Source organism: Synchytrium microbalum, assembly GCF_006535985.1.
Source record: "Synchytrium microbalum strain JEL517 chromosome Unknown SmJEL517_scf0022, whole genome shotgun sequence".
NCBI classification, from domain to species: domain Eukaryota; kingdom Fungi; phylum Chytridiomycota; class Chytridiomycetes; order Synchytriales; family Synchytriaceae; genus Synchytrium; species Synchytrium microbalum.
Window position 1 is genome coordinate 24,962 of NW_022158371.1, and position 16,372 is coordinate 41,333.

Sequence of the window (16,372 nt, forward strand, 5' to 3'; positions counted from 1 at the left end):
AGCCATTCCTTCAGCACTGCTCAAAACACCAGACGCAGTGTCTGTGGCCGAGTGTGCGATTGAAAATCCAGTATCCTTGGCTCCTTGCATGGCACCAGAGGCTGTAGATTGGGCTTTGGAAGTCATAGGTGATGCAGTGTCTCCACCTTTTTCCATCTTCTATTCCGAGCGTACGGTGTGTTAGTTGTCTTCACGTGCAAGTCCAAATATGACATCATGAAAGCAGAGAGAAGCTCAAATAATCGAGAAGATAGCTACCTTGGACATATTGAGATAGTATTTGTACTTTAGAATAGAGCGGAGAGAGCTTATTTTGAGAGATCTGACACGTCAAAAATAGAAACACATGGGGACTTCCGCCTCGAGACAAAGCATAGAGACCTCGCAATTAGCAAATGCTAATCCAGAGAAAGCAACACCTTGGTTAAAGTGGGAAGAGTAGCCGCATCTTCAATCAAGACAATGTAATGTTCATCTCCATCAATCATCAGCTGCTTTCTACCACGTGCCGACAGGTACATCACGTCACTCACAATCATGAGGTTGGCAGCTTGCAATGTTTGGTTCCTGTTGGCGTGTTGGCGGGGCTGTCTTATGAAAACTAAGATGCGATAGATGATTTATGACGAGGCGATACAGATAAGTGACCTCATTTGCCTTTGTATCGTTCTCTGTCGCCACCAAACACGCATGTCTAACATCAACATGAAAGACTAGAAATTCCACCACAAAGGTAGTTCCAGAGCTTTTTCACAGTCTTGACTCATGTGCAGATAGATTGCAACGTGATACCAGAAGGATTGACGAAACAACACATTCTCTTGCGTGAACGTGTGGGTGCTGCTACAAACCACCAAACCACAAACTATTTATTGGAGGATTCTGTAAGTGCCTTGCAACAATAGTGTAAAGAGGTGAAATAGTTGGTTCGGGTTCATCCCAACCACATAAAATGAGGCAATGTACACGAATGCATAAATAACCATCACATAAAGGATAATAATAGCACATAAAAATCTTTCTCATTCTTGTTTTTCGCTGTGTTATGAGCCGAAACCAGAGGACGGCCTTCGCTGTAGTAAAAAATCAAACTGCAGCCAACCTGTACACCAATTCTTTGCTTTGCATATAAAGACAATAAGACAATAAAGCCCTCATCTGACTTTAATAATGGAATAATTGATTGGTATCTCCTCTCCTAAGTCCCTTACAAAACCTGGGGTTGGCTTTGACGATTTCTGTGTTCACCAAAAACCTGCTAGCATCGCAATTTCGAAGGCTACCATAGCTACCATAGCGATGGTGTCAAGACTCAAGGACCAACCAACATCAGTCAGCGGTCATGCAGATTTAGTGGACCGATTAGCCGCTTTCGTACCTGGTAGTCCTACATCTCAGAAACAACAATCCAGAGGGGTTTACTCAACGAATAGAGCTCCTTCCCCGCTCACAAGGGATGCAACACTAACGCACTCTGGCGGCGAAGCTATATACCTGTCTCGTGAACGCAGGAGATCTGACAAGGCTCCTTTGGAACGAAAAGTGAGTTTTGTTGTCAGTGCTGGCTTACTTGATGGCCATGAGAACCCGCATTTGGAACCGCATCCACTTTTTCGAGATGCATATATGTCATCGCATGCATCTGATACCCTTTTTCGTCTTCTTTACTATAGTCGTCAAACTATCACGTCGGGCCACCACAGAAAGTTAGCCTTTGGGAGAGGATCAACGACTATATACCCCTGACATTGTTATCTGGCGTGCCTCCAGGCGAAGGAATGGTGCAACGGCCACATCAGTCTCAGCACATGAGTGTTGCAGAGTTTGATATTGGCACTTACAGCCCGTTTTGGGCAGCTTGTGAGAACGGTGACCTCGCAACTCTAAAAGAGATCTTGACGTCAAATCCTGATCGTCTGAATGAACGTGGTGCTGAAGGTGAATCGGCGTTGCACGTCTGTTTGTTAAGAGGGACGCCCGAGCACCTGGACTGTGCGAAGTGGTTGATTTCAACAGTACGTAATGACGATCTTATTATTACAGTTGAAGCTTCGTTTGTACTAAATTACCTTGCTTGTCTTTCTAGTACGGATCAAGAACCGATCAACATGGTATAAAGTTAGTGGATCGTGTGCTCGAGGCACCCATGTATTTCGGTGAATCTGCAGCTCATATTGCAGTCATACAACAAGACGACGAAGCCGATACTATCGAGATTTTGTCTGCTCTGGTAAATACCGTGCCTTAAACGCCTGGTAGAGCTTAGCTGACAATGTTACAATCCAGATACGAGCGGGTGCTGATATCGTTAAACCTCGAGCTAGTGGTGAATTCTTTTCAAGAGACTTGGGGTGAGAATGTATTCAGACTCAACGCAATCAGATTAACCTGACTTGCTTTGGTTTAGAACATTATACCTCGGTGAATCGCTGTTATCATTTGCAGCTTGCGCAGACAAGCTAGAGGTAGTGAAGAGACTAGTCTATGGAGGAGTCCATGATGGCTCGGATGTTGTTTGGCCGCAAATAAAGATTGATACGGCCGACGTTAACGGTACGGCCTTCCTTTTCCCAATCATTCAACATTGTCGCTAACACAATTTCCCAAAAAAATAGGTAACACCGTTATGCATGTGCTAGCGTACTGGAATAAGGCGTGGACGTTTGGCGAGATGATGGGCTTTAATCCGAACATTAAGCTTGTGTGTATGACGCTTTACATGTCTCGAATAGCATGGATTCTCACACGACTCTGCTAGCTAAATCATGACCGTATGACGCCCATGCTGGTGGCGGTTGCGTCGGGGCATGTTGAGATGGTTCAAGACATCATAGAGCACGAAAAGCAGATTTTGTGGAGGGTCAGTTCGGTCACTTTCTTTTTACATGATTTCAGCCTTTTAATCTCCTTTCGGCCTAGTAGTTTGGTCCGGTTGCCACTACTCTGCATAATGTACGTAACACTGGAAACAAAAACAACAACCCCTTTTTTACTTCAGTATTCTTTAGATCGACGAGATAGACTCGCTTCGAGATGAAAGCTCGGAATTAATCATTGGAGCTTTGGAAATCGCCTGTATCAACGGAGATTCAGAAATGATCGAGATCGATCTGTTTTACACGTTATTAGAGACAAAGTGGCTACTTTTTGCCTGGGGGATGTTTGCAAGACGATTATTCTTGACATTCTTATACATGTGTTGCTTCACGGTGGTGGTGGCTACCATGCCGGGAGATTACACGCTAAGGACGAACTATGCCGAATCAGGATGGCATCGGCTACCATTCGAACTAATAGTGGTGGTTGGCGCTGTAGGCCAGTTCATCGCAGAACTGTTTTCTGTGGCCCAGGATGGACCTCGAGAACATCTTTTTGGATTCGGCGGTAAACGTAATCTGACCCAGCTGTTGTTCTGTGCGGAGGTATTTTTGCTGGTAATTCTTCGATACACGCAACCGCTGGAAGGGAAGGTTGAGACTGTTGCTTTTTGTCTCGCAGCAATAACTGGGTATGTGTATTCTCTCAACTGTACTCTTCAATCGAACTAACACTGCAAAAAACAACAGATGGCTGTACATGTTTAGCTTCACCCCAGGCTCACAATCGATAGGACCTCTGGCGTTGGTTTTTGGGTTTATTTTACGTGGGGCGCTTATCAAGTGGGCTATACTCTGTACGTCCCTTAAAGCAATTGGACATGATGAAAACCTTGATTTCACCGGCTCTTTTTCTAGTCTTTCTGTTCTTCTTTGGCTTTTCAAATGCATTCTTCATCCTCATGCAAGAAAGTCACATAGAAGATTGGGAGAACTTGGGTGGTGCGATTCTATGGTCACTTCGTATCATGACTCTCCAGTTGGAAGGCGTTTATGATAATTTCAGATATGCCAGCATACCTGCGTTTGCACATGTATTATACATGGTTTATGGTATGCAGTTGATTCGCAGGAACTCCACACAACCTCCAACTTGCATTTGCATCGTTAGTCTTCTTGTCTGCAATCCTGCTACTGAATGTGTTTATTGCACTATTGGTTGGTGTATTTGAATCTGTGTCTGAAGCTAGCACAAATCAATGGAGATTGCAATGGGCTCGATTGATCCTGGACTTGGAGGCTGGCCTGTCAAAGTCTCAGATTCGTACGATTAAGAATTCACTTGGCGTGGCAAAGGGAGATTCGCGTTACCTGCTGTAAGTGGTTTACGCTCCGAATTCGCTTGTGGTTATTTGTTGTTCGACCTGATTTAATTCGTTACTTCTTGGCTACTTTAGATACGAGGCATTCGAGACCGATGCTCGTCCCGTAAGTCACTTGAGTTACTCTATTTCGCCCCAAGTTGTACTAACACCATTTCTTTCGCAGATCCGTGTTATATACAGACGTGGTGCTCAGGACGAAGGTTGGTTTAAGCCTAGCTACGGAACAGACTTCCTCGGCAAATCTTCACTGTCGGCTAGCGAACAGAAGGACAAGCGCAGGCACATCATGCAACGAGCACATAGCAAAGCACATCTTCATGTTCGCCGGCTAGCCTCTCACCGTAGTGAGAAGCACACTTTCCCGTAACGCTGCTTTCATAATTCACTCAAACTTGTCGTTTTTAAAAGAGGGGGGGGGGGGGTAATAAACAAGTAATTGTCTATAATTAAGAAAACTTTGTTTTGGGATGTCTAGACTTTTTGCTCTACAATTTTGTTTCTCTAATCCATTCAATATCTGCAATACCGGCACCGTTGGGAGATCTCGTCAACAGCACTCTGTTCTTTGAGCCGGCTTTCACGGTATTCTTTGTTGTCGAGTGGAATTCATCACCTGGTAGTACTAGACCTAGAGAATGGAGTGCTATTAGTGATACGCTGCTTCGTCTCTATAATTTGCCTTGCTAACCTCCGGGTCCCAATTCTGGCTGCCATGGAGTAACAACCCTTTTCGTAGCTCCAGACAGAATCTTCTTTAGATCGTCTAAAGACAACTTGGCCATCTCAGCCATTGTAATGAATTGTGGAGGAAAGAGCTTGATCTCTCCCTTCCTGAAAGCCGCGATGCATTCTGATGGAGTGTACCATGTAAGGGATAAAGTCTCTCCACCGTCTGCAGACATGCGTTTGGATTGAGGAGCAACAGGTTTTGGCAACACTAACGTATAGGTAGCGTCAGTGGACGGCCTTCAAAACAGCACTGCAACGTAACCAACCAGTTATGAAAAAGAAAGTATCGAATCGTTTGGTCTCCATCGTCGGTGTAATCCAGTTCGAAAACAGAGCCAGTCTTGACAGGTCGGGGATGGAACCGGTCTTTTGAGCCATTTCAATAAATTTCTTGCCATCGTCATGTACTTGGTCCCTCCATTTGGCGATTTCCTCAGGCGACACTTTCAAGTCTGGTTTGAAGACGTGTAGACCACATTCTTCAAATGCTTCTCTGATTGCTGCAACCTAGAACGAGCAATTGTTAAAGCTTGGAAACACTTATATGGGTGCTTTCTTCCTTCAAAATTGGTGTCTGGTCGTACCTGGAAAGCAAGTTCTCGTGTAGCTGGTTTACCCAAAATTTTACCCCAGATAGGATCTTGGTCGGCCTTGTCCAATCCTCCACCTGGAAATACCATCAGTCCTGCATGCGAATGCGGGCAGCGTGTGAGGTCATGTTAAAATGTCGAGATGTCATGTTTCCACGATGTGTGATTACCTCCAAATGGCCCTCGATTGTTACTAGAGACAGCAAAAACACGATGCATCAGTAAAGTGAAAGTCGATATCCGATTAAATGAAGCTCACCGTTGTAGAAAGAGCACCTTATATTCGTTTGGGTTTCCGATCACTGGTGCACACACAATAATTGACGCTGCAGGCTTTACTGGAGGTGGAGAGGCCATCGAGAATGTTCGTGTATTAGCTCTTGATGTTATTTTGCACTTTGTTGTAGCCTGTAAAAGCCTCAAGCTCATGTGTAGTGAAGCAAGGAGTTACTAGTGCCATTCGGGATTACACAACAACCTGCAAGGTAAGAGAGCGAACAGATCTAATTGTGCGGTCGCATTTATTAATTTCCACCATTTCAACACTAATCTTTAGACCGGATAGCGTACTTGTGGACTTTTTTGGTGGTGAAAAGAGGAGGACACCTAAAGGACACGCCTGAATGGGGCTGAATCTCGAGTTATCATGAAATACACGTCAAGAGACATGCGCTTAACGGTGAGGCAGACCTTTAGAGCCTTGGCTATTCTGTCGCTGATGGTTGGGAGCATCACATTGATTGTCACTTCGGGTTTTTGGACGCTTGCAAGCAAATACTCGGATCCAATCCGTGCTGATGTACCGTTGTCATCACTTGTGACGTGCAATACACCGAGGTATGTGATGTTAGTGTCGAAGGCAGAACTGTACGATCTTCCAAGTTTTTGGACGATTGCTGTAATGTTGTTACGCTGCAATCAGGTTTTAACCTCTACCAGTACACTTTAGGGCAGCCAACGAACCTAGAATTGCCATTCTTTCGCTCTACTTGAAGGAAGAAAAGCTCTACGAACTCACTTGGCCAAATCGAGTTTCGTATGCCGACCGACACGGTTACTTGACAATCGATGCTACGAGCTACCAAGGTGAATAATGCCTCTTCCTTTTGAATGAGGTTAGTTTGCAGATGACTCAATCTCAAACACTCCAGAAATTCAAACACACAAGGAATTCACCGCCATTGATCCGCGTAAGCCCTTCTCTTTGAATCTCGCCATGTTTGAGTGCTAACACGCATTTTATATTCTCAGAGTACTTGAAGCTTCTCGCAATAACGAGAGCCTTACAAGATGGGGATTGCAAAGAGATTGATTGGATAATGTGGATGGATGCCGATGCATTCTTTTTGAACCACTCGCAACGTCTCGAAACTCACATTGATGAGCATTACGACCTTGTTCTTAACGCAATGGGCAAGGTAAACAGTTCGTTTCAATAACTCAACAACCTGCAGAAGGCTGACGATCTGTATTTTGTTCAGCCTCCAGATGACGTCTACGCTGTAAATAACGGAATCATGTTTATAAAGAATTCGCCATTCAGTCTGCAGTTTTTCACGGCTATGTGGGAATATGTAGATATGTATACGAACTCGAAGCAATGCACAAAGGACCAATTGGGTCATGATGTAAATGGATCACATCCGATGGTATGCTATTTCTCCGTTAGCCACCTCAGCGACAGCTGATCAGCATGATACTTTTTCTTAGGGAAGATATAGGGATCAAGCTCTTTGTGATCTTGGAAACATTATATGGCATGATCAAGGTCTTCTCATGATTACGTTACGAGCCATTCCGGCATCACTAAAGGAATGGGAAGACGTAGATTCTAAGGGAACTGTCTTTTGTCATGCCAAATTTACCCCTACACGAGACTTCAACTCGTGTTTAGACTGGTATCAACCCGGTGACCTGGTTTTACATTTCGCAGGTATTGTTTCAACATCCTGCCTTGAATTGTGAAATGTTGCCTGATAGGTATTGTATTCTCAAAAGGTTGGCAGCCTGAGCAACGGTATTCAGCAATTGAAGCGTTCTTTGGGTCGACCAATTTTGAGACTGGTGAAGTTGATTGGGAGAATGCCGTCAATTTGAAGCCCACATTCATGACGTACTGCCACAATCAATTCACTCCAGTCGTTGCAGAGCCAAGCGATTCGACAGAGTAAGTCACTACGATGGTTTGATGACGTGTCAAGAGTTTTTGACACCATCACTAGGGATTATCCAGGCAAAGGTGGCTGGTCCTACTCCAGGCCTTGTCGCCAAATACACTAGAGAACGGGTACGTACATATAGTGAGTATGCTGTGGTCGATGTACAAACAGTCACGAAGGCGAGGAGGATGCGCAGACGTCTAATTTATTGTATACGGAGGACATTGTAAACTTGTAAATTACTTGTAAGATTTGGAGATGTCGTTTTTTATCACGCGCTCAAGCACGATTTTGTTTATGAATCTCGAGGACTCGGACGCGAATGCGATTCAAGCTTGGAGGAATTAGAAGCTGATTGGATCCGACCTCCCAGATTAACACAAGCAAATCTCTCATTCTTTCGATTCTTTCTCTCTCGACTCAGTTCTACCGTTGTACACATTTCTCTGCAGAAAAAAAATCACAAAAAACTGATAGAAGATGGTTCTCCACACTAGATTAACGCAAGAGCTTGGAATCAAGGTGAGCCCATCGATTCAAACTGCTTATTGCTTCGTAATTGCTTCCTCTTCTTGCTATTTGACGAGCAATTGGACTTGGAAAACATGTCGATGACGGAATTACTGTACGCATTTTGATTCTAACCAACATTTCTGTAATGTAGCACCCAATCATCCAAGGTAACCTTCATTGTGCCTAACTTACACTACACTTTTCTCGCTCCCCGTCTCTTCTTCTAATACTCACATTGCGCATTTCTCCTCCATTCAAACTCCTTGCCCTGCTCACATTGCTCATTTCTCGCTACTCTCTCAGGTGGCATGGTATGTTTACATTAGAGCACTACTTTGCTTCCTATATAGCCTCGTTTCCCTGGTTCTGTTTTTTCCTGGGACCATGGGAAATGTGTTGCACCATTCCAATTTCGTTCGGCCAAAAACAAGGCTCAACTTTGCCAAGAGAGCAGAAAGCCTAACCGCATTATCTCTTAACTAGCAATGGGTCGGCTACGCAGAAATGGCTTCAGCTGTCTCTAACGCTGGCGGTTTGGTAAGTCTTTCTTCTCCTTCTTCTAAACTGTTGTTGAATGTTTTACGTCACACAAATGACATATGTCCCAATCTCAATGCGAAACGAATGTTTTCATCTATCTTGCATTCTTAAACTTACAATGGTATAATTTACATAGGGTGTCTTGACTGCTTTGACCCAACCCACACCTGAACATCTCCGTCAAGAAATTAAACGATGCCGATCTATGTTGAAGGACCCAAAGACCCCATTCGGTGTCAACTTGACCATCCTCCCAGCCATCACTCCCCCACCTTACGCGTAAGCTCTTTAATGCATATTGTTTGACGTCCAGTTGGAATCGCGATGCTGACTCATTGTCCTTTACAACTAGTAAATACGTTGATGTCATCATCGAAGAAGGCATCAAGGTTGTTGAAACTGCCGGTAACAACCCAGCTGAATTCATCAAGCGATTCAAGGCTGCAAACATCAAGATCTTGCACAAATGTACCGCCATTCGTCACTGTTTGTCGGCGCAACGTAACGGTGTAGACTGGCTCTCAGTCGACGGTTTCGAGGTATGCTGATAGTTGAAACGCGTAGTATGTATTAGCTTGCTTGATTTACACGTCCTCTTATTCTGTGTAGTGTGCTGGTCACCCTGGTGAAGACGATATCACCAACTTGATCTTGTTGCCCAAGGCTGCCAAGGTCTTGAAGATCCCCTTCATCGCTTCCGGTGGATTCGGTGATGGTCGTGGTTTGGCCGCTGCTTTGGCTATGGGTGCTGAAGGAGTTAACATGGGTACCCGTAAGTATTTCAGCATAATAGCAAAAAGAAGTCTTTGCCTGTCTTTGTATGAGTCTTGATTCTAAATCGATTTTCTTTGTTTAATAGGATTCATGGCTACCAAGGAAGCTCCCATCCACGAAAACGTCAAGAAGGCAATGGTTGCTGCTACTGAACGCGACACTAACTTGATGTTCCGTACCATGCACAACACTGCTCGGTAAGCACTACCCGAACTGAAACACATTGAATTGCCCGTGGCCTAATATCTGGCGCCCTTTCAAACAGTGTCTTCAAGAACAAGGTCTCTAACGAAGTCGTCGCTATTGAACGTAAAGGCAATGCCAAGTTCGCAGACGTCCAACACTTGGTCGCTGGTGTTCGTGGCAAGCAAGTGTACGAGAACGGTGATGTCGACTACGGTGTTTGGTCTGCTGGTCAAGTCCTCGGACTCATAGGTATGATTTGTCGGATTATGTACATAGACTGAGCAGAATTGACACTGTTGCATAGATGATATTCCTTCTTGCGAGGCCTTACTCACCCGTATGGTCGCTGAAGCCGAAGACATCATTAAGGGTCGTTTGGCGCGAATGACTGCCCGTCTTTGAGCGGTCCCGCCTACTGAGTCCTCTGAACTCAAATTCAATAAAAATCCACGTATTTTTCTGCATTTCTTGAAGAAATAAAGCTAAAACTGCCCCATATAATGATGCTCTGATTGCTCTTCTGTTGTGGATCTCTTTTTGTTTTGGTGTTGTTCCAACAGCTAGCAACACAGTAGCAATTTGTATTGCGATCGCTTGCGGTAAGATGTTATAATTCGATTGAGAAGAACTATATTAACGTATTTTCATCCTCTAGATATTGGTCAAGAACACCTTCACTGCTACAAGCAGGATATTTCAAACATTACGAGCTGCGCTAGTTATCTGGTTTTCAACTACGGATTAAAATGTCACAGTTTGCGAATATATCAATTGTCACAGGAGCTAACCGCCAAAGTGGCATAGGCTTCCAGGTGGCCCGAGATCTCTTCCACAAACATCAACATGTGCGTTCCGACATTAGTAACGTTTGCCATTTCAGCTACTTTTGAGCTAAAACTCACCCAATTTCATATTTAGAATGTCATAATCGCAGCTCGTAAAGGCAGAGAAGCTGAAGCTGCCGCTGAAGCGATCCGCAACGAGTCAAAAACATACCAAGAACACAATCGACCAAACTTCATCGTTGGTATGGAATTGAATGTTACTGACGCCAGCAGTATCGAATCCTTCTCCAAGAAGGTTGAACAATTGACTCCATCTGATGCGGTTATCAATCTGATTAACAATGCTGCCATTTACGGTATGTTGATGTGCAATCACGTATCAGTAAGCGTCTTGACTATTTAGCTCGCTATAAGAAGAACGAGGATCATCACCAGAAGCATTTGATGCGACTATCGCCACGAATGTCCGTGGACCGATCTTACTTTCAAAAAGGATGATACCAATGATGAAAGTACGAGGACATGGCAGGATTATTGACGTCTCTTCCTCGATGGGTAACGAATCCGGAATGGGTGAAAAAACCAAGGCGTACTTCAAATCAGGTAAAAAATTCATTGCATCGTGTTGGATCCATAGGATCGGCTAATCATCTCTGTACTAGGAAACGAAATTTCATTAGAACAAATTGCGAGCTGGAGTTTTGATAAGAACGATGGGACTGGCTTTTATAGCTTGTCCAAGTATCTCTTGAATCACGCTACCGTGAAACTTGCAGAATTGGCTCGTGCTGCGAATGTGGAAGTCAGGTATTCACTGAAAACTTCATCACCTCCTCTACAAGACAGCGCTCACTCGTATGCCTTTCAACAGCTCATTGGACCCAGGTTGGGTGGCTACCGACATGGGAGGCAAATCCGCACCACGAACAGTTCAACAAGGAGCTGATACCATCGTCTGGTTGGCCACACGACCACTCAATGTTCATAATACTGGAGGGCACTATCGAGATCGCAAGGAAACTCGATGGCAGTTATAATGTCACTCTCGCTCACTGAGTCTGACTAGTTTCTTTTGAGATCTCTGTATTCAAACTACTTTACTAAAAAACTATATATTACAGTCTACGAATCAGCATATCGTCCATATTGCACTCGGTTACTACTAGCATAGTAGTTGTCCCTTCTCGGCATAGAGTTGCCAGCAACGTCCATTGCATCCTCTGATTCACTGTTATTCCTTCTAGCAGTCACCCTACGTCCTGACTTAGCTGGTCGAGGTGGCGTGGCAGCTGCCAAATCCCCCCTATGCTCTATGGTATCATCATACCTTCCCGCCCCGCGTTGTGAAGTAAATGCCGCAGATGGTGCAGTGACATTATCATAATACCTAGGGTCATAGGCGACATTATAGTCCTGTGGTGGGTATTTCACAGCTGGTTTACTATACGTCGGTCGACTATTCGGTACAAAGGACATGGCAATCTGTTCTCGCCGAGCAGCCGAATTGTCGGACAAAAACCCTCGACCAGATTTGGGATCGTCATCCAGATACGAGTTTCGGGAGGGAGATCGTGACCACCAATACCGTTGATTGTTCAAGTCGTCAGTGCTGTCGTGACTGTCGTGTGGGTATGCTGCAATATCTTTGCCCGACATGGTGTTCGTGGCATTCCTCTTCCGTATGTATGCTATTGCACCTACTACGGCTAAAGCGACTACTAATACAGCAGCTACAGAGACTGCAGCGATGACCCCGGTAGATGGACCTGAGCTCGACGAGCCCGCATTCGTCCCACCGACAAGCTGGCTACCTACATCTGTTTTACTATATCCTGGTATGGCGAAAGCGTCTACTGATACGGTTTGGCCGTTTGATTTTATGTTGGTTGTGTCTGGTGATGACCATACGAGCGGCGTCGTCAAAACGGACGTGATGTATGTGATGTTTGTAATGACTTCGGGCTGGCTGCTGGCCGGTACTTGGGCGCCGCCAAAAAGGTATAAGTTGCCTGCAGCATTAACTACCATTGAATGTCCATATGTAGCAGGAGGCTGCACGTTGTCTGCTCTAGACAAGGATGTCCAAGTCCAACCACCTGGATTGCTTGTTGAGGTATCTAATTCCCATAAATCATCGTATATTGTCCCACTATTGGGGTTGATTCCGCCATGGATGTATATTTTAGTTCCTGACATGGCTCCTGCTGTACTAACTCTTGGGAATGCAGGACCTCCTGCCATTATCACGAGCTGCTGAAAACTCGCTCCAGCGGTTGTTGTATCAAATGTCCATATTTGTGGACCAATGACTATCAATTGACCTATCATAAAGAGTATTGGTACCAAATAAAGTGTCAACGTACAAGTGTAAACGTACCTGACGCAGCGGCAAAAATGCGGCAGGGAGTCGGGCCAATCCACGGCAGTCCAGATGGCGCTCTCGCCATTAGTGTCGCTTTATTGGTTGAGGGTGTATATGAGTAGAGATAGAGTGATGAAACCCCTTCAGAGCTTGCAGAGCCGCCCATAAAGTAGAGAGTGCTGCTGCTAGATACATATGTGGCACATAAGAATGCTGCCTCAGACGAACCACCGACTGTCGATATGAGTGTGCTAGAGTTTGCTGAAACCCAGGATCGTGTAGCTGTGCTAACTTGGTATACTCCGTCTCCACTCAAAGCCCACACTGTAGGTCCAGATCCAGCTGTATCGGGTACCACAGCGACGGCTGCATCATAGTATCGAGTCGGCCTCGATAGGAGAGTCGATGGTAAATTTATGTAACCCGCCCCATAGAATGCGTCGGAAGCAGTAACGTCCGATGGTAGAGTTACTAGATACTGATAGTTCCTAGACTTTACAGCGACAGTGGAATCATATGTCGGATACCCTCTGCCTCCTACAGATTGCAATCGCCGTTAGAAATGTCGAGCCCAAGAGAATCCCCAGATCTGCAATTGTGCGGGAAAGGAAGGCCTCCTGTGGTTCAAATTCATGTTCTGAACAAGCTTACCTAGAACTAGAGCTGTCGAGTTACTTATCAGGACATGCTGATGCCCAAAAAGGTGAATGTTGGCTGATAATACGCCGTTCACAAGACAGAGCACCAAGGGGAAAAGCTGGAGCCTTAAGCTGGTCACCATATTGGTGTTTGTTCTAACTCTACACCGCTACAGGGCTAGGTTTCTTCTCCAGCGGTTGATGCTTTTTCAGTGAGAAAACAAAAGTGTAAGTTGTGCCACCGTAAGATCTTATACCGAACCCCTAGTAAAACGCGAGGAGGAACATTACGAGTTTGCAACTAGTTAGTGAAGTTCTACTGCACATTCTGCACATTGATCTAAATCTCAACCATGTAGATTAAAAGAGGAGCAATTTATTCGATCACACCACGTCACGTTGATTATGCTAGATTTGAGGTCGTTTCAATTTCAAGAGCTAAAGATAAATCCGTTTCAGATGCACATAAGTTGACTGAAAGTCTTCCGAGTTCGAATGTTTGCAACCGCTATTCGATCCTTTGGCGTTTTGTCGGTGGTGGTTCAACAGTTTCATCTTCTTCTTCTCCCTCGGCGTCGTCTTCAGCATCATCTTCGTCATAATGGCCTCCTACGTCTATCAGTTGAGAAAAGCAACAAAGTTGGATGAGTATGATGTGGCAAAGCATGTTCCTGAAAAATGCCTCACCTTGGATGTATCCAGTCACTTGCTCTAGGAAAGAAGCAGAAAGGATTGGTAAGAACCTCTCAAATAAGGTCACCCAATCGGAAGCTTACCTGATATTTCGCTTTCTTCGTCGTCAGAATAGTCGGCAACCATCAAATAAGTTCGTTTCTGAGAAGACTGTTGTCGGAACTCAACGGGCGCATCGTAATCATCACCATCTGAAGACTCGTTGTCTTCTTCCTCGTCAGCGTATTGGCCTTGAGGTACAAAGTCTAAGTAAATTTAACAGTTTTAGGGCTTAGGGCAACAATTAGGGCAACATGTAATAAAGGGACGACAAACCCGATAAACCGGATGCTCACCGTCGCCAAGGTCTTGCTGTTCTTCATCTTGAGAGTATTCTTCCTCCTCTTCGTCGTCGTCTGGTGCGTTAGCTCAGAAAAATGAGTGGTATGTCACGCGGCACATGATTAACAACTTGCTCTGCTCACCTATGCGAGCTCGGCTAGCAACACTATTCGGATCAGATTTTCCGCCAGTCTTTCCACCAAACGAGACCGGATGAGTTCCGAAGTCGTCATCGTCGTCTTCTTCGTCGCCTTCTTCAAACGGGTTTTCATAAATCTCAGCTACTCCGCTTTGGAACTGTTCCAGCGGTTCTTGATCGTCATAATCGTCATTGTCATCAGTTTCTGAGACATGGTAGGCACCAGAATCCCTGAAATAGGCATGAGTCAGGTCTTGACGACACCAAAGATTACCAAAACAGATGTGTTCCACCGACGTGTCGTGTGGGAGGTTCCATAGATTTGACCATGGGCAGCTCTTAGAAAGGTGCTAATGATCAGAACAGTGACTCACAAGCCTAGTTCAGCTCCTTTGAGGGTTGCGTTCATGTTTGCCTGAATGATTGTTTCGAATTGTTAGCTTCCAAAACCAGTGTCTGACGATTTCCAAGATTTGAGGTATAACGATTCGATAATGCCAGGACTTACCATCACTGGTGTCTTCTTCTTCGTACCTTTTTTTACTCGTGGTGTTTGTCTCCCTAGTACGAATTTAGCAAATTAAACAGCAACCCACGAAAACTCCAACCAATCGGTGGCGAGCAGAGCTGCTCAAATCTATCTCAAGTGGCAAGGGAACGGATCAACACTCTTTGGATGCTCTCGCAGTCGTAAAAAATCACACCATAAAAATCTGGCCAAAATCTCAACATGCCAACATTGCTAGTTGAACTATTTTTCGTGAATGATCATCGCAAGTTTAGTGTTGTGCCTCCCATACAGTTACAAGAAGTGGTCGAGATACGTAGAATCTTGATCGAAACTCCAGAAACTGCAAACATTAAGGATTTGAGAATTCTTGTATCGGAAGCCTACACTAGTCTTGCAACTGATGAAAGAGGACTAGAAGTTGATTCCCTAAGTGACGATGATGTACTAGAAATTGAAGACAAGGCAACGTAAGCTCGTGTGTCGGTAGATGTGGTTTGACATTTACTCAGGGTTTCACTCCCTTCTTTGGTTAGCCGAATCTTATCTGCTTCCGTACGGTTGGCTGACGATACGCTACTACTACCGCAATATGCTCTCTCCGCGCACTTTAAAGAGAGGGATACTGTTTATATGGTAGTCTTATGTCGGACTACTTCTGGCAGCCGAAAACGAAAGCCTAGCTCGTTAGAGTCACAGCCAGGTGCCAAAAAGCAGAGAATCGATGCAAGTATATGTCTTTGGTTGTGACTGGATTCGGACAAATGGCTGACTGCTGATCACTTATTTAGAACACAATGAAACAACAGCAAAATCGCCTTACGTCTGTTGAACCAATAGTACCTTATAGCAACTCAAACCCATCCTCCTCTATGCACGGCGGCATTCAGATGGCAGAGCCAGTGCTACCACCAGCATTGCCTTCTATATCTAGCACTGTTACAGAAAGGAAGGAAATCAACCCGCCTAATTGTCTGATGATACTCGACGACCAATCCTCTAGCACGATCAATAGACCCAATATAGAGCCCACCAAAGTCCTTGACGGTGCTGCTGCTTCTCTCAAACCCAATGAAAAGATGGTTGACGATGAAGATACATCTACCGAGCAAGTTGCACGGCCAGAAATACCAACTGATGCTTTAGAAATGGATGCAGAAGGACAACAAACGATTGGAGAGAACATATCAGAGAAGGAAGATCTACCTGTGTTTAATAATGACGATGGTATAGA

At 44.8% G+C, this 16,372-nt stretch overlaps 2 protein-coding genes across 2 annotated transcripts; one reads left to right on the plus strand and one right to left on the minus strand.

Moving 5' to 3' along the window:
* Positions 1-4,686: 4,686 nt before the first annotated feature.
* On the minus strand, positions 4,687-5,877 carry SmJEL517_g03798 (uncharacterized protein; the record flags this gene model as incomplete). Its single annotated transcript, XM_031169726.1, has 6 exons — positions 4,687-4,829; positions 4,890-5,138; positions 5,197-5,437; positions 5,515-5,615; positions 5,691-5,713; positions 5,780-5,877. The coding sequence occupies 6 exons, from the start codon at positions 5,875-5,877 to the stop codon at positions 4,687-4,689; spliced, it is 855 nt and encodes a 284-aa protein (XP_031024227.1).
* A 310-nt stretch (positions 5,878-6,187) lies between these two features.
* Positions 6,188-10,094, plus strand: SmJEL517_g03799 (nitronate monooxygenase; the record flags this gene model as incomplete). Its single annotated transcript, XM_031169727.1, has 15 exons — positions 6,188-6,357; positions 6,470-6,606; positions 6,672-6,710; positions 6,772-6,938; positions 7,002-7,169; positions 7,231-7,453; positions 7,501-7,661; positions 7,754-7,807; positions 8,676-8,729; positions 8,869-9,011; positions 9,085-9,271; positions 9,342-9,504; positions 9,592-9,703; positions 9,772-9,941; positions 9,997-10,094. 15 exons carry the CDS (start codon positions 6,188-6,190, stop codon positions 10,092-10,094), a joined length of 2,046 nt encoding a protein of 681 aa, XP_031024228.1.
* Between the last annotated feature and the right edge of the window lie 6,278 nt (positions 10,095-16,372).